This window comes from Alternaria ethzedia (genome assembly GCF_023757985.1).
Source record: "Alternaria ethzedia strain BMP 0044 chromosome Unknown scaffold_13, whole genome shotgun sequence".
NCBI lineage: Eukaryota > Fungi > Ascomycota > Dothideomycetes > Pleosporales > Pleosporaceae > Alternaria > Alternaria ethzedia.
This window is the reverse complement of record NW_026056206.1, coordinates 627,874-654,330: the sequence shown is the minus strand read 5'-3', so window position 1 is coordinate 654,330 and position 26,457 is coordinate 627,874. Positions and strand designations below refer to the sequence as shown.

At 52.6% G+C, this 26,457-nt stretch overlaps 9 protein-coding genes across 9 annotated transcripts; 4 read left to right on the top strand and 5 right to left on the bottom strand.

The window, feature by feature from the left end:
• Window positions 1-1,316: 1,316 nt before the first annotated feature.
• J4E87_006079 (uncharacterized protein) lies at window positions 1,317-3,478 on the top strand (the record flags this gene model as incomplete). The annotated part of the gene is made up of 2 exons (XM_049377684.1): window positions 1,317-1,324; window positions 1,417-3,478. The coding sequence occupies 2 exons, from the start codon at window positions 1,317-1,319 to the stop codon at window positions 3,476-3,478; spliced, it is 2,070 nt and encodes a 689-aa protein (XP_049232725.1).
• Window positions 3,479-4,944: 1,466 nt separating this feature from the next.
• Window positions 4,945-6,187, bottom strand: J4E87_006078 (uncharacterized protein; the record flags this gene model as incomplete). Its single annotated transcript, XM_049377683.1, has 3 exons — window positions 4,945-5,814; window positions 6,041-6,145; window positions 6,179-6,187. 3 exons carry the CDS (start codon window positions 6,185-6,187, stop codon window positions 4,945-4,947), a joined length of 984 nt encoding a protein of 327 aa, XP_049232724.1.
• Window positions 6,188-7,082: 895 nt separating this feature from the next.
• Window positions 7,083-8,101, bottom strand: J4E87_006077 (uncharacterized protein; the record flags this gene model as incomplete). Its single annotated transcript, XM_049377682.1, has 4 exons — window positions 7,083-7,229; window positions 7,440-7,589; window positions 7,680-7,951; window positions 8,029-8,101. The coding sequence occupies 4 exons, from the start codon at window positions 8,099-8,101 to the stop codon at window positions 7,083-7,085; spliced, it is 642 nt and encodes a 213-aa protein (XP_049232723.1).
• Window positions 8,102-8,372: 271 nt separating this feature from the next.
• J4E87_006076 (uncharacterized protein) lies at window positions 8,373-8,870 on the bottom strand (the record flags this gene model as incomplete). The annotated part of the gene is made up of 2 exons (XM_049377681.1): window positions 8,373-8,711; window positions 8,781-8,870. 2 exons carry the CDS (start codon window positions 8,868-8,870, stop codon window positions 8,373-8,375), a joined length of 429 nt encoding a protein of 142 aa, XP_049232722.1.
• A 1,727-nt stretch (window positions 8,871-10,597) lies between these two features.
• On the bottom strand, window positions 10,598-11,676 carry J4E87_006075 (uncharacterized protein; the record flags this gene model as incomplete). The annotated part of the gene is made up of 3 exons (XM_049377680.1): window positions 10,598-10,740; window positions 10,791-11,539; window positions 11,669-11,676. 3 exons carry the CDS (start codon window positions 11,674-11,676, stop codon window positions 10,598-10,600), a joined length of 900 nt encoding a protein of 299 aa, XP_049232721.1.
• Window positions 11,677-14,358: 2,682 nt separating this feature from the next.
• J4E87_006074 (uncharacterized protein) lies at window positions 14,359-16,755 on the bottom strand (the record flags this gene model as incomplete). The annotated part of the gene is made up of 3 exons (XM_049377679.1): window positions 14,359-14,969; window positions 15,016-16,453; window positions 16,510-16,755. 3 exons carry the CDS (start codon window positions 16,753-16,755, stop codon window positions 14,359-14,361), a joined length of 2,295 nt encoding a protein of 764 aa, XP_049232720.1.
• Window positions 16,756-17,722: 967 nt separating this feature from the next.
• Window positions 17,723-19,037, top strand: SVF1 (putative cell survival pathways protein; the record flags this gene model as incomplete). Its single annotated transcript, XM_049377678.1, has 4 exons — window positions 17,723-17,745; window positions 17,833-18,048; window positions 18,099-18,523; window positions 18,571-19,037. The coding sequence occupies 4 exons, from the start codon at window positions 17,723-17,725 to the stop codon at window positions 19,035-19,037; spliced, it is 1,131 nt and encodes a 376-aa protein (XP_049232719.1).
• Window positions 19,038-21,895: 2,858 nt separating this feature from the next.
• On the top strand, window positions 21,896-24,189 carry J4E87_006072 (uncharacterized protein; the record flags this gene model as incomplete). The annotated part of the gene is made up of 3 exons (XM_049377677.1): window positions 21,896-22,171; window positions 22,218-22,484; window positions 22,534-24,189. 3 exons carry the CDS (start codon window positions 21,896-21,898, stop codon window positions 24,187-24,189), a joined length of 2,199 nt encoding a protein of 732 aa, XP_049232718.1.
• A 518-nt stretch (window positions 24,190-24,707) lies between these two features.
• J4E87_006071 (uncharacterized protein) lies at window positions 24,708-26,388 on the top strand (the record flags this gene model as incomplete). The annotated part of the gene is made up of 4 exons (XM_049377676.1): window positions 24,708-25,587; window positions 25,638-26,111; window positions 26,169-26,291; window positions 26,342-26,388. The coding sequence occupies 4 exons, from the start codon at window positions 24,708-24,710 to the stop codon at window positions 26,386-26,388; spliced, it is 1,524 nt and encodes a 507-aa protein (XP_049232717.1).
• Window positions 26,389-26,457: the final 69 nt, after the last annotated feature.

Genomic DNA, 26,457 nt, shown 5'->3' with positions numbered 1-26,457 from the left:
ATAGCTGTGCATATACTAGCCAACTAAAAAGACGAGAGCGCTATGTTTAACCTGTAGAGCGGCGCTCACAATTGCAGCATCGACTGCGAATAAGGTCCTAGCGCATGCTCCCACTGCTATCGTAGTCAAGCAGGTAATGTAAGGAGATGAGTGTAGTCTTCAATGCTGAGCATAACTTCCAGCCTTATTAGAGTTGCGTGCGTGCGTAGTCGGCAGCCTCGACTGCAGCGAGCGTCATCCGCCATGTCCAGTAGATGAGACCCCAATCTTGCTCTGAGGGACATGTCAAAATCAGGGCCTGATTTACCCTTGGCGGCAGAAAGACACCCTGCAGTATCAGCTCAGCATGGTCAGATTAGTCCAATCATGTTCAGATTATAGTTCGAAGACAGTGAGACCCTCACTATGTAATCAAAGATACTCTGACACCATTACCGCCTTGTTATTTGTTTTTGAAGCTTAGCTCCAACGGCTTCGGCAGCAGATGAGACCCTGAGTAAAGTTCACTTTACCGTCGTACGAGCCTTGAAACGTGTGCCACGAAGGCATTTCTCGTGAGACCCTTCAATTGATGCCATCGTGGCAGAGACCCCAAAACATGGAGGGAGAAAAGTTCTCAAAAATCAAATATATAGAGACCATGTCTTTGCAAGCTAGGTGATTGATGCACCATCGATCGAACAGTGTCTCAGAAATATCGAAACCTCTTCCATCACTACCTCGTATCGCACAATGGCTTCTAAAGGTGAGAACACTTCGTCCTCAGTACAGCCTACCAGCGCACGTGTCTCTGCAACTGGAAGCGATAAGGGTTCAGCGGCTGATATCCACGCCTTTCTGGGCGGCATGCCTCGTAAGTCATCGTCTTCCTCTCAAATTGCTGTGAGTCTTCCGTTAATCGAGCATCCAGAACACACTAAGGTGTTTCCCCAGAGCCCTTGGACGGTGTCGTCAGGGTATTACACTCGCCCCGATGGATCTGTCGTGTACATCGAGCATCCGCACCAGATCCGTGACACTGGGCTCAATAGAAGTGCCAGCTCGAGCATGGAGGTTCTGACTGGAGGATACAATGGCGCTAGCGCACAGCATGGAGCGAAGAATGGCCAGTAGTACTGGCTTCATTGACGTGGTATGCGACTAGGTCGATGTACTTGTTTTGTCGCGGTGTTTGTGTTGATGAACGGCGGTCCGAAGTAGATGGAAAGAGGAAGGGTAACGATGCGGAGCGATGATGTACCCATAGCAGTCTAGTCCCAATCGGGTTGGTGCTCACTTGACCCAGTGTTCTCTCCACACCTCCACCACGCTGCATCATGTTCACGTGAATGCTGACTTTTATAACACGTCTTCACTTGTAACAGCTTGCTTTTTCCGTCATCGCATCCCATATATTCCCAAGATCCACGAAATCAGCATGCCACCCGCAGCCCCACCTTCCTACCCCCGTCCCGACTTCCTTCGCGAAGACCTCACATGGACACCCCTCAACGGCCCATGGTCATTCCTTTTTGATGACAACGATGTTGGCTTGACCCAAGGATGGCATTTGACCTCTCTCCCGGACAAGATCACCGTGAACCCCACCAACACCAATAGCGCCGAGAACACCGAAGCGCACAGCATCACAGCCAAGATAGCCGCTGGGACTCAAGAGCTGCTGCAGGGTAACTCATTCAAAAATGAACATACTGTACATGAGAAAAGGAACATCCAGGTTCCGTACGTGTTTCAATGCCCGGCCTCTGGCATCGAGGAGAAGGGCGTGCATGAGGTACTGTGGTACGAGAGAGTCATTGCAGACCCGAGAACTATGGACGAGAAGGCGGCTGGAAACCGTGTGGTGCTCAGATTCGGAGCCGTCGACTACGAAGCCAAGATCTGGCTTAATGGGCGCTTCTTTGGTGGCCATCGCGGTGGGCATGTGCCTTTTGACATCGATATCACGGATGCCTTCACGGAGGAGAAGGCCCAAAGACTCACCATCCGCGTATTTGATTCTGCACACGATCTGACACAACCGCGAGGAAAGCAGTACTGGAAGGCTCAGCCAGAGAGTATCTTCTACACGCCCAGTGGCGGTATCTGGCAAAGCGTGTGGCTTGAATCAGTGCCTGTTGTGGCGATTGGAGATGCAAGCGCGGGCACGCTATTCAAGAGCAATGATATCGAGAGCGGCAAGCTGGAAGCTAGCATCAAAATCATAGGAAGGCCTGCTGGACATGCATACAGCGTAGAGCTCGAAGCCAGCCTGGCAGGTGTGCCCGTCAGCAAGACAGAGAAGGTTGCTCTTCCAAGAGACTCAGACACTGCTTCCTTGAGCACCAACATGCGACTTTCCGACTCCCAAACTTCACAGCTGCCTCTTACATCCACTGCCCCACTTTCTGACGCGACAGCATGGCTCAACAACCTAGCCCTCTGGTCTCCGGAGGAGCCCACTCTATACGATCTGACTATCCGCCTCTACGACAATGAAGACAAAGTCATCGACCAAGTCCACACTACAACCGGAATGCGTTCTCTCCACTGGGACAACTCCACCTTCCGGCTCAATAACCGGCCATACTTCCAAGCGCTCTTCCTAGACCAAGGCTACTGGCCGGAGACTTTCATGACACCTCCATCTTCCGATGCACTGAAGTTAGACATCGAGTTGACCAAGAAGATGGGTTTCAACGGATGCCGCAAGCACCAAAAGGTCGAAGACCCACTCTTCCACTACTGGGCCGACCGACTTGGACTGCTAGTCTGGGGTGAAATGGCAAACGCATACGCGTTCTCCGAGGCGTATGTAGAGCGCATGGATCAAGAGTGGCGGGAAGCCGTCTTGCGCGATCGAAACCATCCTTGTGTCGTTGCTTGGACACCAGTCAATGAGTCGTGGGCGTACACTGATCTGCACACGAGCAAGCAGCAGAGAGACCACATCAGGAGCTTGTACTATGCGACCAAGGTGCTGGATGCGACGAGACCCATCAACGATAATTGTGGTTGGGAGCACGTCATCACTGACCTGACCACTTTCCACGACTACGCCGACGCCGATGAACTTACAAAGACTTGCTCGACGCTGGACGGCATCATGAAGAAGCAGTCGAACCGACCGACCTTCCTTGCACCTATCGAGAGCTTGTCGGATCCTGGGTCGAAACATACTCCTGGTGCACCTGTCATTTGCACAGAGTTTGGCGGTGTCAACATTGCGCGATCGGCTGCGGGTGAAGAGGATAGGAAGAGGGACTGGGGTTACACCACTGCTACTGATCCCAAGGATTTGCTCAAGCGCATCGAAAAGATGATGGACGGGATTGTAGACGGAGGGCATTGCTGTGGGTTCGTGTACACGCAGCTTACAGACATCGAGCAAGAGGTAAACGGCGTATACACACCGGACCGGAAAGAAAAGTTAGATACTGCTGAGGTTAGGAAAGTGGTTGAGCGCGTCATGGAGAAGTACGCGCAAATGCATAAGTAGTTGCTTGGATCAAATGAGCATGTAGACAAATGCAAACATTCACTCAAGTTGGGAGGTAGTATCTTAGTAATTTTGTTTATTCTGCGCACGTCTTTGGTGGCTTCGCATTATCATACATGAGTTCTTTTCAATGGTACATCTACTTTCAACCAGTAGCTGTTGGTATCCATCCATAGTTGACAAACACCTGCTGTCGTCATGCTGATATCTGGCAATCACCCGACCATGGTCTCCAATGCACAATATCCGCTTCGCTATTCGCAATAGTATGCACTGGGTTTGCAACCAGATCATACGACACGCGACATGCGAGTGACTGGAACCGGTAATCTCCAGGATGTGTGACTCCAGGAACGCAATGAACAGAAGGAAAAGGGTATCGTCCGTAGTGAAAACCGTATAACTCCGCCCGTCCTGCTACCAATGCATGTCAAAGCAATCATCCGCCATAACGTACACCGCTCCTCAAGTATCGCACACTCTCATCTTCAAGACGTCGTGGCTGCTGATCCTCTCGGAGCGGAATGTAGTCCTGGTTCGGCTGGACGCGCCTCCCATACATCCTATGGTCAGACACGTAAGCACGAGACGGATCAACAGGGTGTACATCATACTGTGCACCTCTCACTTCGTGCGCATGCATTCGGTGAGACGGTCCAGAAGCATATGCATATCCACGAGGATCAGCAGGCGCAACCGGGCGTGCAGAGACATCGTAACCTCTACCACCACTAGAAGGTGGCTGGTAAGGACTGGTGGTCAGATCAATAACTTGCTCTCTAGGCGGCGGTGGCCTTGGCCCATAATTGGGCGCCATGCGCTGGCTCATGTGGAATCCTGCTTGATCATCTCCGTAAGTCCGGGGGCGAGCTTCCTCACGGTATACGGGCCTTAGACGCTTGGCGTGTTGCTCGGCCTGAGACTGTCTGTCATCCGCAAAAGAAGGAAGCGCTTTTCGCTTTGGCGATTGCAGCTCGTTGTATGGTCTGTTCGGATTCGCGTTATGGTTTCGGGCAGGCTGCTGAGAAGTTGCAATATGTTGTGGTGATGTCAAATCGACTGTCTCAGGCTCAACAGAAGGGAGCACAACATCTTGGTCTGATGGGCGCCTTGGGTGCGCTAGTGGTCTGTCAAAGGCACTGTGACGAGGTGATGGAGGCTGAACATATCCTTCCTGTACGCGACGAGGCGCAGCGTGCAAAGGAGGGTCGTTATACTGTAACCTCGACGCACCACGATCTTCCTTGATAGGTTGTAGCTATGCGTGTTAGCTCAAGAAGAAGCCAAGGACTAGGATACCGTTTTCTCTCGCTCACAGAGCTTGGTTGTCGAACACTCACTTGGTATAGTTGGCCGTTGATCTCACGCACGATCGGCTGTGCGTTTCTCACACTCTGGCCAGCCTCGGCTGGTCTCGCTCGCCTACAGTCGTGAGTATTGAATTCGATGTCAGCTGTCGTATGCACTTACGGATCGTTTGTCCTCGTTCGCACTGATTGGAAAGGCTGCTGCATAGGTGACTGGAAACGTGAGGTGCCAGATAGTACAGGTGGCGGTGGAGGAGGAGCATAGCGCGGAAGGACAATGGTTCTTCTTGATGAAGGTCTCATGTTGCGGACATCCCCACTCGGGTAGTTAGCATGTAGTTCCGGCTGTAGATCGCGCGCAGTAGCACGACTGGAAACAATTTCCATGCTTTGCTCGCGCTCATCAGGCGTGGCCATGGAGCCTTCATCGCTGCTAGCTTCATCATCATCGTCAAGAACAATGACTTCACGGAAGGTTTCCTCAAGTTCGTTGCTTTGCTTTCCGTCTTCATCTCGCCACTCTTTGAGTTTCGCAAGAGAGACTTTCTCGACTTGGCCACGGGCTTCCGACCAGCCGTCAGTCTTGAGCAGCTTATCGTAGTCTGTGTATGTGTGGCGGATATGCGCGACAACTGCGAGTTGCACCCTACGAGCCAACGAAAGCTCCTTAGCATTACCTACCCGGTTAGTTCCCTCCTCAAACGCGTGAGAAACAATGGCTTGTAGATCTGCCTCTGGTATCTTGGGAAACATCTCGCGAACGGCGCCGTGGATGTAACCCTTGGTCTCCTTCTCAGTGGCGGGATGCCCTCGTTGTACTTGCCGCGAAGAGTAGTCTTCAAACTCTTGGGCTATCCAGTTGGTTCTGTCACCTTCTTTGTCCTTCCGCAGGCCGCGTCTCTCATCGTAGAGATATCCAAACTTGTTGCAGGCAAGTTCGATGATGGTGAGAGGAAAGTGGTGTCCGACTCGGTGGACATGGTGGGATAGCTTCTCGGGATCGGAGTGGGTTTTGTTCTTCGGCTTGGCCTGCGACGCTGTCAGTGGATGACTTGTTGGCTTGGGAGGGACCGGATGCTCACAGAGACGATGTGTACGTCAAGGTTGCGCTGTCGACACTGCTCTTTGCACCATTCTGTGAATTCGGGGTGTCCAGCTGGGATGAAACCGAAGCCAGTGGGGGCGTTGGACGCGTATGTCAGCTATTCTACAGTCAGTGGTGTTATATGACGATGAAATCGCGTCGCCGACGGACAATGGAATGTAGCTTCTTCTTCTCTTGGGTTACCGCTTCTAGCACGATCTTGTACGGCTTCCTCTTCTTGACGGCGGCTCGCGACTGATCAAGCGTACTGCCGCGCTGGGGCGGCTGTTGCGCACGCGGATGATATACTCTGGTCATGGCTCTGGTATGCAGATGATGTTCATAGATCCCACAGCGGACCAGGGCAATATGAGTCGCTACTGGACGAGTGAGCACCCTATGTGGCCTGACACGGCGTGTTCAGCGATTAATACGGTAAGCGCAGCAGTCACGATGTCGTGCAATTGTCCAGAACGAATCCGGATTGCGTATCTACAAGCCCCGGTCGATGCAAAGGCACAGGCGGGGTGTTGGATGGTACGTGTTGTGGTGTTGAAGAGTTGGCGAGGTTGGCACTGGGAGCGCAGGTGGCGGCTGCGCGCGTCGGCGTTACCTTCCGCCGACCCAGTCTCCGAGGTCACAGCGTGAAGTGCTGTGCTTGGGCTCCAGAACATGTCACAGCAAGCAGTTCTTCACGCGTATAGGCACCTATACCGGCACAGCCTCAGAGCTATCCAGTTCTCGAAGCCGGCTCGATATACATTGCGCGACCGCATTCGCCTAGCCTTTCGTAAAGGCTCCGCGACCGATTATGAACCACAGAGGATACAGAACACGCTCGAGTTCCTGCAGTATGCGACTAGGCAGAACGGTCTCGAACACAAGATAGTGAAGAATCTGCTGTTCGTATGGTGGGTACAGAATCATGGAGGGCGCAACAAGCACAACCCGAAGAACGCCATGTATGTAGCCAGTTCTCATCCGTCTCCAATGTCATGCAGCTGACTCTTTCAGGACGCGTGAGGACCTCGAGGTTAAGACCACCGCGTACGATACCTTCAACCATAACATCCGCATGTTGAACGAGAGCATGGGCCTGTGCCTTCCAGCCATGACTGTTCGCGACCCCAGTTGAAGCGACCCCGCTATGCCGACACCATTGCTACTGTGGTGCCCACGTCATCTGCGGGATACACAAATGCGAGTAAAGACCTCACATGAAGTCGTCGAGGAAGTTCTCATCGCGGTTCTCGTTGGAGTTTTGCTCCAGACTCTCCTCTGTCATGACATCGTCGTAGGCATGATCTCTCCGCCACGCAAGCTCCTTGCGCTCCTTGGCTATACGGGCTTCTTCTTTGCGCTATAAATCATTAGTCGCGAGTCGAAGTAGCGTGTGCGAACCGAAACAGTGCGTCTGGATCAGAACACCCGTGGTAGGAGATGTAGAGTGTCGGAGAGATTGCAAATGACAGGATAGATCATGAGAACGGACGTAGTTGGAAAGGGGGGTCATACGAACATACTACATGCAGAACAAAGCAGGATAACGAGACTTGGGGAATACACATACCTTGGCTTGCAGAGCACTCTGATCTCGCTTCCTCAACTCCGCCCGCCTTACTTCTCGCTCCTCTCTTAGGTCGGGGTACTTCTCAACTTTTGTTTTGTTAAGACGGTTGACAATAGGATTTTCTCGCTGCTCCACATGTATGCGCTTCACCTAAGATGCCATCAGCAAATTGAGCAATAAGTTGCGGTCGAGCCAAGGGACGTGACGCAAGTGTTTCCTGCCTCATGGCAATGCGCTTACCTTGCGCTGATCCTTGAACCCAACTTGACCTACAGCCATACTCCCATCTTTCTTCAGGTTGCTCCAAGGCGTATACACAATCGTAACGTTATCTTTCTTGTTGCCCTCAATACTGTTCGCCTTGGTTAGTTGGGCGCAGTCCACCAGCAACTCTTTGCTCATGTTTTCCCAGTCTTCGCCCTCGGGTAACCGGACGTAGATATGGGCCGAAGAGAGATTGTCGGCGTGAAACCAGACATCTTCGTCCCAGCCGTATTTGATAAGCTCTTCGTCTGTTGAGGCGATCAGTATGTGCGGGTGTAGTTCCGTGAACCTTTGGGAGCGCGAGGACAGGTCAGAAATTACATACTCTCAACCTTGTCTTTGCCGACATAGATGAAGGCCGACGGTGAAACCGTGTTGGATGAGAAGTAGTACACCATTTTGCGGACAGGAACGCTTGATCTCAAGTGTCTGGGTCAAGCAACAAGTAAGAACGTTGCCGGGATCGTGAAAATGGAAGGCACGTGTGGGGTCTAGCGGGGTATCCACAGCCCTAGGTACTTAAAGGGTCTGTAGCATGCAACACATCACTGTGATCACAACTCGGGAGTGAACTTAAGATTTCTCAAATTGTTTATTTCGCGCCTCTTGGCTATTTATTCAGTCGTGAAGTCATACAATATATACAGGAAGTGCGACGTCTTACATCACCTACTTGGCACCTCTCTTGTTCAGAAGCGCATCCTGACTCTCTTCCTCTTCACCGGGCGCAGCCTCCACGTCATGACTGCCAGCTCCATGCTTCAAGCTGTCCATAGGATTATCCTGCCTGGCATGTTTCGCATATCGGTCGTGGCCCTTGGCCCTCGGGTCAAAGCCCGCGTCATCCAGGTTCTTCTTCTCAATACTTGACGGTAGCTGGTCGCCAGTACCAGTTATGACTTCGCCTGTTTGTCCGCGGTCGTTCACACTGCGCGGTATGTCGAAAGCGTTATCTGCTGCATGTGCAAGGTTCGTGTGAGTCTGATCTGGGTGGTCAGAGGGTGAAACCTGAGTCTTGGTTAATTATCTTGTACTTCACAGAAGCATACGATATCTGGATCCGATGTCTAGACTCACCACGTTCATCTTGCCAGCATCGCCAGGAATGGTCGTGCCCTCTGCAGCCATGTCTTCTAGACGGCCTCCTTGATGCGGGTCTGGTGCCATGATGTCTGATCTGGTGATGACTGCAAGAACTGATTTGAAGTTTGTGGATGCTGAAAAGCTCGGAATCGTTCAGATGGTCAAATGAAGCTATGTGTTAGCAAGACAGTATTTCCAGCAAGCACGCGAGCTCTCATTATGTAGCTCTGTCATAGTGTGTTTGAGCACCAGTGGGCCATCTGTCGTCATAATGATGATGATGTCAGAACACCATCTTTGTTGTGAAGGAATTGTGATGTGAGGACCGACTTTCCGATCGAGTACCTGAGGGGCAAGATGCGCCAAGGGGCTCACGTGCGGAACGCGCCGCGTGTGGGGTTCTTTCCTACACGCGACTTGAACTGCGTAAATCCACAGACTGTAAACAAACAACAAACCCCGCAACTGCAGACTCGTCTTATCTCAAGGAGCTCCAGACCTACACAGTACACCGACAATGCCAGCCGCCGAGCAAACCTCAGCCGACGCCCGCCGAAAGGCCGCTCGCGAAGTCATCGACATTCTTCACGAAATCGCAACATTGCTAGTACGAAACACCGCGCCTTACTGAAGCGCCCAACATCTGACATAAGCCCCAGAACACCCACCTTGATCGGCAGCAACTGTCTTACTGCGTGTCGCTCATCGAGAACGGCGCGAACCCAGAGGCATTAGCGGTACGTAGCTCTGCGGCACAGCAAGGTGTAACAGCAGATCGCCTCGCGCGCGGTTCGCACTGTCGCTTTGAAGTTGAGGCTTTTTTGGCCTGAGTACTAAATATACTGACTGTGCCACAGAAAGTCATACTGCAGCTACGCGAGGAATACCCAACGAGTTCAGTCGACGGTGACACAGAGGCCGGTGCAGCCGCGCGTTGAATCCGATTAGACTCGGAGTCCGAAACTGCTCTTGTACAGCCTTGCACGGCGGTTCGGTGTGTCAGCTTGCAACTTCACATGCAAACCGACAAAAGAGCGAGAGAGGCAGGTTGACCAGTAACGGCGGTGGTGCCTTCTCTCCCGTGAAGAGTCTGGAACGCTATCAGTACAGAATCCAACTTCCCTACAGATCGGCGTTGCTAAGCCATCGCCTACGGTTCCGCATGTACATACTTGGCATGCATCATGCAACATTGACGGAAAGCCTGGAAAGCCTAATCTCCCCTTGTACATGGAGGGGCAGTAGCGAGCAACGCGGGGCAAATCTACCAGCGAACCGGAATCTGACGCCAAGGTGTTGATATCGAAAGGTTAATGCATCGTTATCAGTACATGCGGCTTGTCTTCCCACATGTCTATGGATCAGGAAACATGTCGCGATAAGGGCTTCCCGGCTTACAACCACAGAGTTTGAGGATGGTGTGCGGAACAGCCGGGTATGCGGCCGTATCAGTGAATATTAATCCATGAGCTTCAAGCGGGATGCAAGCCATCATGTCACCGGAGTTGGCCGCTATGCAACTAGAACTGCTAGACACTGTCATTGTGATCTACCAATAAGACTACTCTGTAATCGTCTATTATGACTCTGATGATATGTATGATGACGATAACGACAAGATCTCGATACCGAAACGGTAACATGGGAAAGCAAGTACGGAAAGCTTGATGCTAGCAACGATAACGATCGTTTGGGGTATCATCAACGAGAGGAATGGGGTATCATCCAGTAGAAAACTCGTCGCCGCGCCAAAATGAAAGCAAAACACCACCCCATCTGCTGCCCTGAAATAGAAAAATTGTGGTATGTGTCTACCTGCTGCCCCAAGTGGGCGAGCTCTGACGCTGGCGGAAGTTGCCCTTCGCGTCCGCAACTTTTTGTAGAGCCTTCTCGGCCTTGGCGTCTTGCTTATTGAGGTAACCGTTGAAGATGGCAGGGAGGATACGCTTTGAGTCTGATGTTCTGTTAGTGATGACCTGAGGATATGAGTAGACGTGAACTTACTGGCATGGTCGGCATCAAAGATAATACCATCTGCGCCTCGCTCTCCTGCCACCTTGACAGCCTCCTCCAACAAGCCCCCACCAACACCCTTGCCGCGATACTTCAACTTTACAGTCCAAGCGCGTACAACGGCCTTGCCTCGCCTTCTCCTGCCTCGCTTCTTCGCGGCATCATTATCGGCCCAACCCAATACCAAGGATCCGATGACGTCCTCACCCCACTTCACCACGATGAGCCTATCATCGCCCAGCCAATCCATGTTGATATCCTCGGCCATACCAATGTAGCCACCGGTCATCCATCGAATGAAGATGAGGAAAGTCATAGTGATGCCTCCAATGGTTGTAGCCAACATCGTTTTGTCCTCGTACCAGCGTAGCATGTACTGCGCAGCAAAAGCCACAACCACAAAGTATGCGGCTAGTGAAACTGGATGGAACAGCATGACCTTGCTGGCGACCTGGCGCTGTTGTGCCACGGAATCTGCGACCAAGCGTAAGCCTTCGATTCGGTCCTCCTCTGTCTCAGCAGTGTAGGTAGAGAGTTGCGGCAATCCATCCGTAGGCGACTTGGCCGGCGCGTTCGGTTCGGTCGACGACATGGCTTGGGATTCGGCAGGCGAAGGGTACGGGTTGTACTGTGCAGGCAGCGTTGAGTAGGACAGCGATGTAGAGGGAAGTTCTTGGACGAAGTTGTTCAATCGGAACGAGGTTGGTGTGGGTAGCGGCGATGGTAGATCTGGATCAATCCTGAGGTTCGCGCTCAGCGACGTCAAGAATGCTGTTGTTGCGCGTTAGCTCGTATTCATACCCAAAAATCTCGCGCGTCGAAGTCGCTGCATGGTTGACATCACAACCCCAGTCGCGGCAACCGAGCACACGACCATCCCCAAGAAAACCAAATAGAGCCAAACATACCAGCACTGGTCCTAAATCCCGGTAAAGACGGTATCGCAGGAATCGCCTTTTCAAAACCCGAGTAATGGTTCACGACAACTGTATCCTGACCCAGAAAGTGTTGTTGTCTTGGAAACGCATGCGGACCCGGCGGAACCTTGAGATGGCTTGGGGGAAGTTGGCGACGCATCGTTCTTATAGTATAACCCGAGGCTCAATGCTTTCCGAAATTCGATTACATATACAAGCGTATGTCAAACACGTGGGCGGACCAGCCAGGAAAGGGAAGACAGAGTAATTAAATGAAGTAAGGTGCAAAGTGCGGCGGGAATAGGGTACGTAGATGTGGAAAGGTTACGAGAGGCTAGAAGCAAGAGCCAGACGACCAAAAAATCCAGATCGCGAACAAGTGGGAAAACGTGCGTTAAAGTATTGGCTTACAAGCCAAGACACCTATAACACAGATCCTTTCAGACACACGATTTCCCGCGTTAACGGGGTCTTTCTTTCGCACGAAGCGGGTCCAACACAAACGCACAAGCCATGTCATGGTACGTTCCGCGCACTTTCTTGGTTGCGTACGTGCGGGTGGGAGCGAAGCGCAGGAGTCGAGGCGCTGCCCGGCTGCGACGACGATCTTCACAGGCCCACCCTGAGCTCACCTTTTTGACCCCCCCTGGTCCGCGGTGCTTCAGCTGCGAAGACAAGTGTATGCGATGGCTATTGGCTGGGGGCCGCAATAGAGATAAGACGCTTGAGGGCCAACAAGACTGCACACAAACGGACCTGGATCATGGGACCAATTCAACGGCCAGAGCGGTGTAGCGGGATTGGATAGGCTGCGGATCCGTTTTGGTGTGCGTCTGCATCTTTGTTGGTTTTTGATGAGAGGTGTGGTGGTTTCTATTTTTCTAGCTTGGCCTTGTACAAGCGGCTATCTGCAAAATGCAACACATGCAAGACCCGGCCCTTTATGCTGAAGCTTGTTCTTTCTAGGCTGACAAAAGCCTGGATGTGTACACCTTCGTGCATTCTGATGGCACATTACTGCGGGGAATAAAGTGAATCTACCTAGGTATGCTGGTGTGGCTTTTCCAAGGACAACTTGGAACATCCAGATTCCTCGTACCGTGGCCTATTCCAATTCATGCAACTCTGTCTCCTACGCCTCTCATTCGCCCCAAGGCAGATCTACCTGCTACCCGCCGTTCGCTTGATACCCAAAATCTGTCATGATGACAGCCGTCACTCCATCTTCGTCATGCGAGTCCCGCGCCGGGGCTCGCTTGCGCTTACCCTGAACGACCCCTCCAACCCGTTCTCGGCCACTCATGCATCAATCTCAAACGCTTCCTTCGCGCGTCAAAGCGGACAAGCTGAGACTGCGCAAGCATGCGTCTTGTATTACCGTAGTTCGTTTCACGTTCGTTTGCCACGGCCAGCGGCTGTACATGACACCCCCTGCTTTCGATTGACGATACACAGAGACCCACTCTACTTGCTTGCGCGTTGCTGCTGGACGCCGAACGGGCGTTTGTCGACATCGAGTATCGTGACACAGGCGTGGGATGCGCATGTTGTTTACTGCAAAGACTTGCTTGCTGCACGACTCTTCTCTCTGCAAAGAAAACTGCCCACACCACCAAAATGACAAACTCCCCAATCCACTCCTGGCAAGTATGGCGACCTAGTGCGATAAGCTTTCCCCTCGTGATGAGGTCTCGAGGTATAACTCCCACGCATCTCGCCAACCAACAGCCCCCAACTCCACATTTCAGCTTTCAGAAATCGGCCTAGATCGCTGCTACTAAACTCCCGCACATCGCGCATCATATTCGCGTCTGCCAGCCAACCACAGTGCATACATTATCCTCTGGGCCCCGGCTTGGCATAACAATGCTGCGATCTGACGTGTGTGCTCTCCACATCAGTCATCCACTCGCAGCATCAAGAAGATCACACCTGAGGCATTGCATGCATGTCTTGCGTAAACACGCGTCGCTTCTCCACCAGACAGAGTAAAGCCGTTGGATCAGGATAAAGGCTTGTTTGACATCGCAGATTGACGTGCGGAGAATCCTCCATCGAGCGAACTGAACCGTGTGCTCGTTTCGAGCAACGGGGAATGCGCAGTTTCGGGCTTGTCAGGTGCGTGGTGCTTGTTTCGAAGTGTCAGGATCGCCGCACGGTACGCCAAGCGAAGGCTGGGGAAAGTAGAAATCGGCCAGAAACAAACACTATACCAGCATTGCGTCGGTCGGAGTTCGATGTTCGAAGTAAATGGTCTGCTTGAATGGAGCTCGTCCTTCGTCATCGGTATCCGCATATAAGCACTAGAAACAAACGTGGGGAAGGTTTGCTGATCGCATTTTGTACATTTGTCCGTGAGGCTCGCAGATATTTACATACGCCAAACTCCATCACACCTTTTTGGCTCGTAGCTTCCATATACTGGTCTCGTCAATCTTTGGTATTGACATGACAACGTTCAAGGTATTACAAAAAGGCGTACGAAACGCGTGAGAATCAAAGAGCAGAAGAACCGCCTTTCTAATCGGGCCGGAACACCTCATATCATGCGGACAGGAAGAGCCTGTAAACACCCGCCTGCTAATCGTCCAAACGCCAATATGGAAAAATAAGAATACCCTCATCGGGTTCGGGAACGACGCTCATTTCTTTTGTTGCGTGTTTGGTGCCGAGGCGACGCCTGCACCTGGCTCGAGCGTATGGTCGTGGTTGTCACATCGGAGCACCCTCCCGCCCTCTTCTTGTGTGCACACTGCACTACCAGTGACCCACTTGTCTTCGAGGATCTCATCGAGAGTCGCGCGCTTCTTAGGATCGATTTCGAGCATTCTGCCTATGATATGCCTACTCTCTCTGGGCAGCAAACGTAGAAGACGCCATGGTCCTTTGATCACTTGCGGTGGCTGCTGGCTCGTCGACGATGTTGAAGCGCGATGGTCGGCGGAATGCTCTGATGTTTGGTGTCGAGACGCAGGTTCAGATATGACTCCTGATTGACGGCGATCGTCACCTGCGCTGTGCTGAAGATCAGTGGCCGACTTGGAGGGGCCTGTGATTGATCTCGGTCCATCGTTGGGAGGGGATACAAAGAGTTTGTATGAATTGTCGGATATGCGCGGGGCTTTCCATGGGAATCGACGCAGCGTCATGCAGCAAAACATGATGGCAAGAGACCAGATGTCAGTCGGTTGCGGATCGTACTTGGAAAGGTCGTAAACTTCTGGAGCGAGGTATGGATCCGAGCCGACAATGCCTGGAGGGGTTAGAATGAGCTTTACTGAAAGGCATAACAGACTTACCACTCGCAAGTACGATCTCGTCTTCGAATGGATACTTGAACACAGCAGCACTCCCGAAATCGATGATCTTCATGATTCCGTGCTCGTTGACCACGACGTTGTCAAGCTTCAGATCCCGATGTGCCAAACCCATGCTGTGGAGGTATGTCACTCCGTTCAAGATCTGTAAGGTACAGCAGGTGACCTCCTCGCGACTCATCTTTCCCGTCATGACTATGGCGAAAAGATCATAAGGTGCGTATTCCATTACCACAAAATAGGCGCCTTTCTCGTTCACCAAGTCCATGGTCTCGATGATGTTTCCATGGTGCAGCGTCGAGCCTATACAGAATTCGGCAGTCACCTTCTTGTTGTAGTCTTTTTCAGACTCGTAGGAATGACGGTTGCGGAACTGCTTGACAGCGAATGTGGTGCCATCGCTGCTTCGCTTCATGAGTCGGACTGATCCACCCGCCCCCGAGCCCAGTACTTTTCCGAACTTGCCATACTTGCTCTGAAGGCCGTGGTCGTCAGCGAATGGTACGCTCATAGCCCCGTTCGTGATCGGTGGTGTCATGGTCCCTGACTTGTTCGACTTGATCTTCGCACTCTTGACCGACGGCGCGGGGGATTCTTTGCGCTTTTCCTTCTCTTTATCTTTGTCCTTGTTCTTGTGTCCAATCTTGAAGAAGCGCTTCAGTTCGGACATGGATCCATGATGTTGTTTCCCATTTTGCGATTTGCTGTCTTCCGCATCGGAATGAGTCTTTTTCTTTCCAAATATGCTCGTTCTTTTGCTCTCTTCCTTATCAGACTCAGTTCCTTTGGAGCGGGGTAGCTGATATATAGACGATGCTGCCGAGTTGCGCCCATCGCGTCCGCCATAAATGTACCGGGCCTCGAGCGAATCCAGGTTCCTCGATTGCGCCGCGCGTTTCGAACGTGCGTAGGTATCGTCCCTGTCCCCCTGTGGTGTATATGGTCGGGAGCCAGGTGCTGGAGTCGAAGTTCCTGGCGTACGCTCTCCTCCGGATCCTGCCGGACTAGCATCCCGGGAAGCCGGATTTGAGTCACCCGTAGGGCCCATTGTGAATGCAGGCCCACGTTTTGGGTGCGGCTGGACTACGCCGGACAGATCGGACGAAGGGCGAGGTGATTGCGGTGCGGTCCTAGGAGAACCGGGAACTGGTAAGGAAGATTGGCTTTCGTTTGGACTTTGCACAGACGAGTCCATTGACGTTGGCGGAGCTTCATGCGGGGGCGAGACCTGAGGCGTCATCATGGCGGGATCGCTGGGGCGCTTCTTGTGTCCTTCTGCGTTGGCCCTCTCTTCGCGAGATGACGTGCCCGCCGGAGTTAGAGGTGGGGAGTGCATGGCGGATGCGGGTGACGATGGAATAGAAGAGCGGTGTCCTGAGTGTGCTGAAGCTGTCCGTGAGGCTGGAGATGGGGAAGGTGCCTTGTGGCTGTTAGCTTTGTGTTCAAACTGTGGGGTAGTGTATGAGGCTTGCTTACTCGTGAAGGCGGCAGTGAGACAGGCTCGAAGGAAAAGTTCTCCATACGCTTTGCCTGCATTCGTGATTTCTGGAGAGTAGACGACAGATTACGTAGGTCTTCCTCTGCCTGGGGGCTCAATGGGCCGTCGGGCTGTGCCTTGTCGGTGCCCGTGAGTTCCGCAACATCTCTTACGGCCTCTTCGGGCTCAATTTCCTGGTTGACCTCACTGAAGCGGACGGATTGCGCAGGCGGTGTCGACGTCATCGTGTGCGAAGTTTGGGGGTGTGGGTGTGAGTGTGAGGTGAATGTTCTGTCAGAGAGGGTCAGCTCCTCTAGTCCAGGCCATGACGAAATCCGCAGATGTCTAAGTAGGTCGAACAGCTCTAGCTTACTTGGGTGGGTTCGTGATGCGCGTCGCCCAGAGATGCGTCCCAGCGCCCGTGCAGCCGAGAGTCTAGGGTCCAAATATGCGCGCGGAGCAGCCGGGTAAGATGATTATAGCGATGCGTGCAGTGGTAAGGGCGGCCGGGGAGGAATGCTGTGCAAGTTTCGAGTCGTGTGCCTGACTACAAAGCATCCAGAATCGTCATCGGAAGCTAGAGTGAAGAAGCCCCGCGCTAGCCGTCGATTGCGTGCAATCAATTCGTCCGTAAAACCGCGGATGCTCGGAATCTGGAAGGGGCAGCAGCCGGGGGGAGTAATGCTCTGTATATACAAGCGGGCCAAACAGCAGACTCGGCGTCGGGCGTGCAGAGCGACGAGAAATTGATATGGGAGGGGTCGACGATGGGTGCTACCTCAGAGGCACAGGGCGCGCGGGTTGCCCTATTCGTAGCAACATCGGGAAGCTACGGCTAAGCCTCACCCATGCGGCGCCGCCTCAACTCCCATGTCGACAGCGGCTTTGGCATCTTCACCACACACGCCAAAGACTCTGTCCCGTCCCGAGGTCCCTCGGATCCCAACAGCTGCACCCGTGATACCCCCACCGCACCTCCTGCCTCAACGCCCTGCAAGTGTCCCGACCGTCTGCCTGTCCTGACGTCGCCGTCGCTGTACCTACCTGCTCCCGGCCGTGCTCTCGTCAACGGCCTCCCCGAAAATTTCAGATCCAGACCTGTTGAACAGAACCTTTCCAGAGTTTTTTCTGCCCTCCTCCAATCAGAGCCCGTGACCGCCTTTACCTACGCACGCTGTTTGTTTTTGGAAAGTGCGTCCATCTGCCCACAACATGTTCAGCTGGGCCAAGTCAACGTGAGTGCTACCCTCGCCTTCACACGTGCCTGCGCGACCGTGGCGCAGAGTACAGGGCGTGTACAGGACGCGTACTGACAAATGTAGACTAGCCGCGGTTGCCGGCACCCAAGAGCCCGAATACGGCCCCGATGCCATCCAGCCCGTGGGCAAGAAGGGTGGTGAGCCCGCCTACACCGAGCTGGCCAAGAAGGACCTGAAGTGGGTAACGCTCGACTACACCAACGTCGAGACGCAGACCTTCTACCTCTTCACCGATGCCGGACATAAGGGCTTCCTGCAGGTCATCTACAACAACATTGCGTAAGTCAAGTTCGCCAGATACCGCCGATCACAGCACTCACAGCTCGCAGTGGTCTACGAGTAACCGTGCAGTTCAACTGCAAGCTCTTCTACCCCAACAACGAGAAGCCTTTCCTCTGGGCAAGTGACCCCGTCTCAAACTACGGATTCGACGAGGACCAACATTCCTTCTACGCCGATGGCGTCTCGATCGAGCTCTCGGAAGATGGCAGCGCATACACCATCAAGGCGGCGGTGAACGACAACAGCATGGTCAACGTCAAGTTCACCAGGACTGCTCCCGGCTTCATGGGTGGAAAAGACGGCACAACCAACTACGGCACCGACCCCAAGGCGCCGTGGGGCTCCATGCACCACCACTTCTGGCCGCGCTGCAGCGTCGAGGGATCCATCATCACCAAGGAGGGTGAGGTTGACGTCAAGGGCCGCGGCATGTTGAGCCACGCTCTCCAGGGAATGAAGCCCCACCACGCCGGTAAGCATCTTGATACGCCTGTGAATACTCTGAACTAACAGTCATAGCTGCGCGGTGGAACTTTGTCAATTTCCAGTCGCCTTCATACTCCGCCATCCTGATGGAGTTCACCACTCCCGCCTCCTACGCGTCGACCGTCGTCCGAGTCGCCGGAATTGCCACCGACGGCAAGCTACTGTTCGCCAACACCGAAGGCGATGTGAAACACACCGAGACCAAGCAAGACGAGACCGGCTGGCCGGAGCCTACCTCGGCAAGCTACCACTGGGTGGGAAAGACCGAAGATGGCAAGGAGGTCACTGCGGACCTCGCTGGTGCTCTAGGAAAGAACATCGACCGCGTCGATGTCATGGCCGAGGTGCCGGGCTTCATCAAGACCATCGTCGCCAGCGCAGCTGGTACAAAGCCATACATCTACCAGTATGCGCCCAAGATGACCATCAAGGTCAAGGTTGGCGATGAGGTCAAGGAAGAGGAGGGTACATTGTTCACTGAAGCTACATTCATCTCGTAGATATGGTCTCAAACTTGGATATAAGGACCCACGACCCCAGATACATACACTAGTATTAATGCATCAGGGCTAGCACCTGGAAACTAATGAATAACGTTTGTCCCGCATATGACCTCTGAACTGTGAATTGTGAGCTATAATGACTATTACTCTTCGCATTCACCGCCAAACTGTGATGTACTCTGCTCTCAATTTCGTTGCCTGTAAGAAGCAAATGACCTAACCCCGCCATTGGACCCCACCTCCCTCCCTTCGTCGACTCATCTTCACATGAACACGCGACCGCGTCTGAACGCGTGACGTTGCGGCCCGTGCACCCGCACCACCAACACAGCCTCGTTGCCCGCTTTGCTCGAGCACAACAACATTTACGCAATATGGTCAACGAAAGGCCTGGGCAGTCAGGCGGCCCATCGCGCCCCGCACCGGCGGGCTGGCCACGGGCATCAGGATCCACAGTCTCGGCATCACCAGCTGCTCCCAGAGGCCTAAGACCTGGACTCGGGCTGGGCAAGGGCTCCGGTGGTCTCGGGAAGGGGAAAGGTTTAGGGAAAGCCAATCTCAAGAGGCATACGTGAGTACCAGTATATGCGTAGGGCGATGCAGGAGCTAAATGTTTGCAGGAAGATCCGAAAAGACAACATCTACGGGGTTACAAAAGGTGACATCCGGTAAGTAATCCCTGGTTACGAAAAAGGAACGACATGGGCAACGAGCTACCGTCTTTAACTTTGCACGATTCCATTTTGTGCGATCCCACAACAACCCAATAACATAATCCTAGACGTTTGGCTCGGCGTGGCGGCGTGAAGCGCATTTCCGCAACCATCTACGACGACGTGCGCCTGGCCCTCAGAGAGCGACTAGCAAGGGTCAGTCACTCAGGAACTAGAAGCTGCATGCAATGACTAACAGTCTATCAGATCCTGAAAGACTGCTGTGCGATCGTGGACTCCAGTGGACGCAAGACCGTCTCAGTCACCGACATTGTCTTTACCCTTCGACGAGTAAGTTCGAATTTCAGAAGCAGGGTACGAATGCTAATACTTGTGATAGCTCGGTAACCCTATATACGGCTTTGAGCCCCATTTTCTCAATAACCGCTGAGTGTACGTTATCACGACTTATCTTGCGCGGCGTCTACGCACGTGGCGCGCGCTGCTAGGGATGCTCAATGCTGAGCATGGAACGACCGTTCGCGCTTGACAAGCCCAATCGGCGAATCTCAGCATTGGACCATGCATAATGATGACGGTGTCCAGGATAGATCCACACGGATGTGTGATGAGTGGCACGGAGACGGATTTTCAGATTCAAGAGGATATGCATTTTCCTTCTTATTAGCGATGATACCCAATGCCATCCTATATGCCCCACTGCCGTAACCATGCTGGCCATTCACCATTTCTCAATCCCCTTTTTAAGTACCTCCATCGCTTGTTCCCACTCGCCTCCATCTCTACCCTCGCCCCAGCGTTCCCTGTACCACTGATCCAATGCGTTCAACAATCTCACTACCTCCCCTTGCATCGCCGCGGCCCCACTCTTATTCCTCTTCCAGGCCTTTTGCACACATTCCATCGTCAGCACCATGGTGTGATGCTTTAGAAACCGCTCCAACACCGCCTGCTCCTGCAGACCCGGCAAACCAAACGGATTATGATAGGGCGACTGCTCGAACGTATATCTCCATCTGATAGGCTTGTGTGGTGATCTGAAACACCAAAGGAACCAAGACGCCAGCCGACAGAAGACCAGGAAATGTGATTTATGTACATCCGACGGTACGGTGTAGATGTTCCCAAAAGGCTGACATGCTTTCCAATGATCCTGCATATATCCGTCGATCAGCCAGCCTTTGGGCGGATACGTGAAAGAGGTCTTTACACTAGGCAGAACGTTGATTTCCAAATGTCGGTTCCGAGACAAAAGAAGAGCGCGGTGTTGCTTTGGCAGTTCATCGATCCAACTCATGACAGGATGGAAATTCAGATTCCGGACTGCGAAGCTGAAGGTCGTGTCGGTGTAGTAGTCGTATGCTGCTTCGATCCTGATGGCGCGGCAGATATGCAGTAGAGGAGGTAGACGGCGCTGTCCGCGTTTGAGGATTGCGGGCCAGTTGTCGGAGATGTGGTGCGTTGAGGGGAGAACGAAGGTGTATATCAGACTGCGTAGCTCGGATGGAAGATTTGATAACAAGCATGGCTTTGAAGCGTCTTTAGCTTTGATGGCATACAAATCGCGGTTATAGGTGATCTGGTCTCTGGCTTGCGGAGTAAGGAGGGATGGTCGTTTGAGAGCTTTCTTTGGCGTTGAAGGAGCCTTTTCAAGTGCTTTCGTGGTCGTTGAGATTCTGGTCTTTTTGAGAGACGGTATTATCGACTCGTCGATGATGTGGGTCGTCTTCGAAGCCTTAGGGCTGGCCTTGGATGTAGAGGAGGATGTAGCGCGTGCATACGAAGGAGGTGCCATATCTTCAACGAAGTACTGGCGCGCTATTGAACCAAGAAGAAGTTGTACTTTGAGATCTCCATGGAAAGAGCACTTCACGCGACTGTGCCGCTCGAGTATCGTGCAACCTCACTAGCACCAACTCTTCGCTTATGCTGCCATATTTTGATTCGTATATCTCAAGAAGTTACAAAGGCTCCTGTTGTTAGCGTATTGTTGATGCATACTGCCTGCTTGAAGCTTGGAGGTCGATGCGTGGCGATGCCTGTGTCAGGCTGGCCACGTGACACCGTGAAAGTGGGGCTCGTTATCCATCGCGCTTCCCCGTACTGCTCATGTTTCCATCGTGCATCAGTCACCAACATCGCCACAAATTACAATTCGAATGCGCAACTTAGCGTGCGATCATGGCAGATGACATGGATATTTCGACGTCATCGCCACGTGGAACGAAAAGAAAAGGCGATGACAGTCTACCACTTCCCGCGCCGCGCCGAATCAAGGCACTATCGCAAGATGTCGTCAACAAAATCGCGGCCGGAGAAATCATTGTCGCGCCAGTGCACGCGTTGAAAGAGCTGATTGAGAATGCTGTTGATGCAGGGTCGACTGCATTGGAGGTCCTAGTTAAAGACGGCGGCCTCAAGTTGCTCCAGATCACCGACAATGGTCACGGCATCGATGTATGTCTTGATGTTCTCAGAGTCATCACATGCTGACTTCCCTCAGAAAGAAGACCTGCCAATCTTATGTGAACGTTTTACTACTTCCAAACTCAAGGCATTCGAGGACCTGACTTCTATTGGGACGTACGGCTTTCGTGGCGAGGCGCTGGCGAGTATCAGTCACATTGCTCATCTCAAAGTTACTACGAGGACAAAGGAGTCGAGCTGCGCGTGGGAAGCGCATTTTGCGGATGGTAAACTTTCAAGTGCGAAGCCTGGCCAGAGTGCCGAACCAAAGCCTAAGGCTGGCCGACAGGGCACGATCATTACAGTATGTTCGTCCTCCCCCAGCGCTGTGGCAGTAACTAACGAGGTGCTAGGTTGAGGATCTCTTCTACAATGTTCCTTCTCGGCGGCGAGCTTTCCGTTCCGCTAGCGAAGAGTACGCGAAGATTCTCGAGCTCATCGGACGTTATGCTGTCCACTGCGCAGGCGTTGCCTTTTCCTGCAAGAAGGCAGGCGAAAACAATAGCATAACCGTACCTGCTTCTGCTACCGTCAAGGACCGGATTCGAACGATCCATGGCAATTCTGCTGCAAGCGATTTGGTAGCCCTGAACGTCAAAGACGACCGCTGGGGCTTCAAGTGCGACGGTTGGGTCAGTAACGCAAATTATACTGCGAAAAGAACAGTAATGCTGCTCTTCATCAACCACCGAGCGGTAGAGTCGCCCGCGATCAAGAAGAGTGTTGAGCAGACTTACGCCACGTTTCTACCGAAAGGAGCTCATCCGTTCTTCTATCTAAGTCTCGAAATCGAGCCACAGCGAGTGGATGTAAACGTGCATCCTACAAAACGCGAGGTTCACTTCCTCAATGAAGATGAGATCATAGCCGTCATCTGCGACTCGATCCGCGAAAACTTGAGTAAGGTCGATACGAGCAGGACTTTCATGACCCAGTCCTTGCTTTCAAACCCCAAAGTTCCTTTTGCAACGCCCATGAAGCAGATCATACCTTCGACCCCTGCCACAGGCGATGCATCAGACCGTAGCGGCCGAAGAGCGCCGCATACAGCGTCCAAAAAGCGAGACGAAACCAACCTTGTCCGTACGGATTCTTCAGCACGCAAGATTACGTCAATGTTGCAGCCGCAAAAGTCCGTCGAAGAGATTGCAAACGACGAAGAAGAGATGGAATATGAGTTCGCAGAAAAGGAACCAATGGCGTGTCGTCTCACATCCGTCAAAGATCTTCGTGCGGAGGTTCGAGATGCAATGCATAACGAGCTTACCGACATCATTTCAACGCATACGTTTGTTGGTATTGTCGACGAGCAGAAGCGAATAGCGGCTATACAAGGCGGTGTAAAGCTATTCCTTGTCGATTACGGTATGCTCTGCAACGAGTACTTCTACCAGGTCGGTCTGACCGACTTTGCCAACTACGGCAAGATACGCTTTAACCCACCCTTGCCGCTACGTGACTTACTCAAGGTTGCTGCAGAACAGGAAAAGAAGAATGCAGGCGATGCGGCAGACGAAATAGACTGGGATGAGGTTGTTGAAGTAGTGAAAGAGCAGTTGATCAGCAAGGCAGCGCTGCTGAGCGAATACTTCTCTATGGAGATTACACCAGAAGGCGAACTCTGCTCTATCCCGCTGCTGATGAAAGACTACACGCCCTCTATGGCCAAACTCCCTCAATTCCTACTGCGTCTTGGACCGCACGTTAATTGGAATGAGGAGAAAGGATGCTTCCAGACGTTGCTGCGCGAGATTGCTTCTTTCTATGTACCTGAAAGTCTGCCTCTGTCGCCCTCGGCACAAGCAGGTGACGATGGTAAAGGCAAGGCTAAGGTCCTTGAGGAAGATCCCGAAATTGCAGCAAGGCGGAAGAAACTCCTGCGAGCGATCGAGTTTACCATCTTCCCTGCTTGCAAGGCTAGGCTCGTGGGCACAAAGGGATTACTGCAAGGTGGAGTGATGGAGGTCGCGAATCTGAAAGGTCTATACCGAGTATTCGAGCGATGCTGATGGATGAAGAGCACAGAAAGGGATATGTAGCACCCGCGTGTACCGAAGTAGTAGCCACACCGGAGATTTGATGGGATGAAGCAATGATACAAAATAGCGAGCGCGCTGCGCGTTCTAATGCGGAGCGGGGTGGCCGTACGAACGCCACGAGATACTATTACTAGTCTGAATGCGAGACATGCACAAGTAAGAAAGGCATTCATAATCGATGCGCTGCGACAGTCAACATAAAACTAGTAGCAAATCTAGACAACTCGCCCGCTACCGCGGAGCTAAAGGAAGGAGCTAGGATCTCGCGGCTGCGAACGTCACCACAACGCTTCGATCTAAAACTCGCTAATACGTCATAGATGTCCCTTCCATCGAGCAAAAGCCCCTAACGAAAAGAATCGCAACAACAAATAAAAGCAATCGGCCGCCATGGATTTCCCAAGGATAGCAAGCTTTTCCAAGGACGACTTGTGGACGGTAAACTCACTCGACAGCGCTAGTGCTGTGTCGGTCCTTCCCAACTCGCCATGTCGCAATTAATCAATCGCATCCGCTTACCACGCGCTTTTCGCCCTCCAGCCCAAATCAACGCAGAAGAAGGCACGAATGGACACCCAGAAACGAATCGCGGGAAGACGGCGCCCAAGGAAGCGGAGAATGGCAACGGGAAACAGGAACAGTCTGAGATGCAACCTGTGGGGTTCTGGCATCCCGACCTGCGACAAGTACGCAACCGCGCATTCGTAAAATGGATCATCACGACGGCTTTCCTCATGGCATTCATCCTCTGTGTGCTATCGCTGTACTGGGCCGTATTTTTCAAGGTTGAAAATAGGCTGAGCCATTTACTGGTGTATGTCGTGGACATGGATGGAGCGGCGCCTTACGACAACACGGGAAACGCGCCATTCGTTGGACCGACCATCACGCAATTAGTACAACAACAGCTGAGCAGCGGCCAGCCGACGTTGGGATGGGGTGTTCGACCTGGTTCAGATTTCAACAACGATCCATTAGAAGTCCGACAAGCTGTCTATAACTGGGATGCCTGGGCCGCCATTGTCATCAACCCCAACGCGAGCGCGCTGTTGTACTCTGCTATCGCCAACGGGAATACGAGTTACGATCCCCTGGGAGCATGCCAATTGATATACCAAGACGCCAGAGACGACACGAACTGGTTTGATTTCATGTTCCCCATTATCAGCCAGTTTATGACGCAGGCCCAGAGTATGGTCGGACAGCAATGGGCACAGATGGCTATGCAGAGGGCGAGCGACCCAGCAGTACTATCGAACATTCAGAACGTACCCCAGGCCATCAACCCGGCGATTGGCTTTTCTGAGTTCAACCTGCGGCCTTTCTATCCATACACTGGCATTCCCGCTGTGTCCATCGGACTCATCTGTAAGACGCCTTACAACTCCCACCTTGGCTGTGGCTAACAAAATTCGCAGATCTCATCATCATATCCTTCTTCAGCTTCTCATTCTACATGCCCATCCACATGCAATACCTCAAGCCCGAAAACCACCCGCCTCTCAAGTTTAAGCAACTCATCGTCTGGCGATGGTGTGCTACGATATGCGCCTACTTCATGCTCTCCCTCGCCTACTCCTTCGTATCCATGGCTTTCCAAATCAACTTCTGGCATACCAACTCCATCACCAGCGAAACGCAGGTTACAAATATGATGGAAGGCAACCCGGTAGCGTATGGAAGTGGTACGTTCGTCGTGTACTGGATGCTCAATTTCTGTGGTATGATTGCGCTGGGACTGGCGTGTGAGAACGTGGCGATGATTGTGGGTATGCCGTGGATGGGACTGTTCTTGATCTTCTGGGTCATTAGCAATGTTTCCACTGCATTTTATGATATCGAGATCGCGCCTGGGTTCTACAGGTGGGGATACGCTTGGCCGCTACATTCAAGTAAGTCAGACCTGCTCCACATCAGGGTGGTATCAGCTACTAACGTCAAATGCGTAGTTGTCGAAGGCAGTCGATCGATACTTTTCGATCTACATTCCAGGATAGGACTGGACTTCGGTATTCTGCTTGCGTGGGGAGCAGTCAACACGCTGTTCTTCCCCTTCTGCTGCTGGTTTATGAGTAAGTCTCTTCTGCACACCGGGGCTGTTACACATACTGACTTTGGACAGGATGGAAAACACAACACAACATCCATGAGTATTGGCCTCTCGACTAGAACAGAAGCGCTATTGTCTTCTACAAGCCACATCATCTTGGATGTTCACAATTGTCAACATAGATCATA